Raw genomic sequence first — 1,182 nt, forward strand, 5'->3', positions numbered from 1 at the left:
AAGAGAAATAGAAGAAAATAAAATATAAATATATTTTTAAAATAACAAACACATCCATGATAATGAATTGTTGATTGTGATTTTTTTAATTATGATTTTTTTCGATTGAAAGCCTGTAAACTTTAATAATGTAATTTTAGAGTTTTTAAATGGAAATTGGAATTAGTGCACAGATTTTTTCAAGCATACCCATTTTTTAAATCAGTGCAGCTATTTTACTTTTGACGCCCCATGTACAGATTGTTATTTGTTACAAAAAATTAACCATACTTTCTAACGTCATCCTCCTTGGAAAGATATAACTGTTTTCTAATCTTTGAAGCCCTCTTGGGCCCTCGCATCCTGGGTTTCTCTGTATCAGTAAGACCAGGCAGACCATTTTCTCCTGCAGAAAGATTTCAATGGAAAATGCAAAAACTTCCATAAAAATCAAAGATTTTGAAAACTTGACAATTTCACAATTGAATACAGAAATAATCAATATTTACCCTTTTTCACGATAACTAAATTCAAAACAAAAAGGTCGGGACTGACAATGCAGCCTCGAACAGATTTACGCCTGTGTTCTCCATCACGCCTTCCATATCCACGAAAGCAGGGGGTGCCTGTAAACAAAACCATCACATTATTGGTATGACCATGAATCAACAAATTGAAGTACTCTACATTAACAGGAAACTTGTATCTGGAACTTCACCTCGGTGCATGAGGAGCCGGACACGGCCTGGAGTAAGAACCCCCTGTTTCATTGGAAAACCCTGCTTATTAGAGCCTCCCATTATCTTGAAGATGTAACCCTTGAACTCCTGAAAATTTTGAGAAACGGGCATGAGAAATCATAACAACACTAATAGAAGCCAAAGATATGTTGCCCATAACAATAACCAAATAGCTGGTGCATACATCTCCCAGCGAATCACCAATGACCTCTTGTGAAAGCCTCTTGTCAAAAAAGGCACGCCTGTTGATACACAATACCAAAAGAACAAGACTAAGTTCAAGCTTCAGAATATAACATCATTAATATGATACTCATTTAGTTCTGCACTCTCTGAAATTGTCCAGACCTATATTATATGTAAATAAAATGACAGACTGAAATTGTCAAATCCCATATCATATGTAAGTCATTGTCAGATCTATCTGGAAAAGACATGATAATAAATAGAATTAAGACAACTA

General features: G+C 34.8%; 1 protein-coding gene across 1 annotated transcript; it reads right to left on the bottom strand.

Annotated features, from left to right (window-relative positions):
* Nucleotides 1-234: 234 nt before the first annotated feature.
* Nucleotides 235-802, bottom strand: LOC131030600 (small ribosomal subunit protein eS6-like). Its single transcript, XM_057961470.2, has 3 exons — nt 698-802; nt 489-605; nt 235-385 (listed from the first exon to the last, which is right to left on the bottom strand). The coding sequence occupies exons 1-3, from the start codon at nt 777-779 to the stop codon at nt 261-263; spliced, it is 324 nt and encodes a 107-aa protein (XP_057817453.2). The 5' UTR covers nt 780-802; the 3' UTR covers nt 235-260.
* Between the last annotated feature and the right edge of the window lie 380 nt (nt 803-1,182).

This window comes from Cryptomeria japonica, chromosome 2 (assembly GCF_030272615.1).
Source record: "Cryptomeria japonica chromosome 2, Sugi_1.0, whole genome shotgun sequence".
Lineage (NCBI taxonomy): Eukaryota > Viridiplantae > Streptophyta > Pinopsida > Cupressales > Cupressaceae > Cryptomeria > Cryptomeria japonica.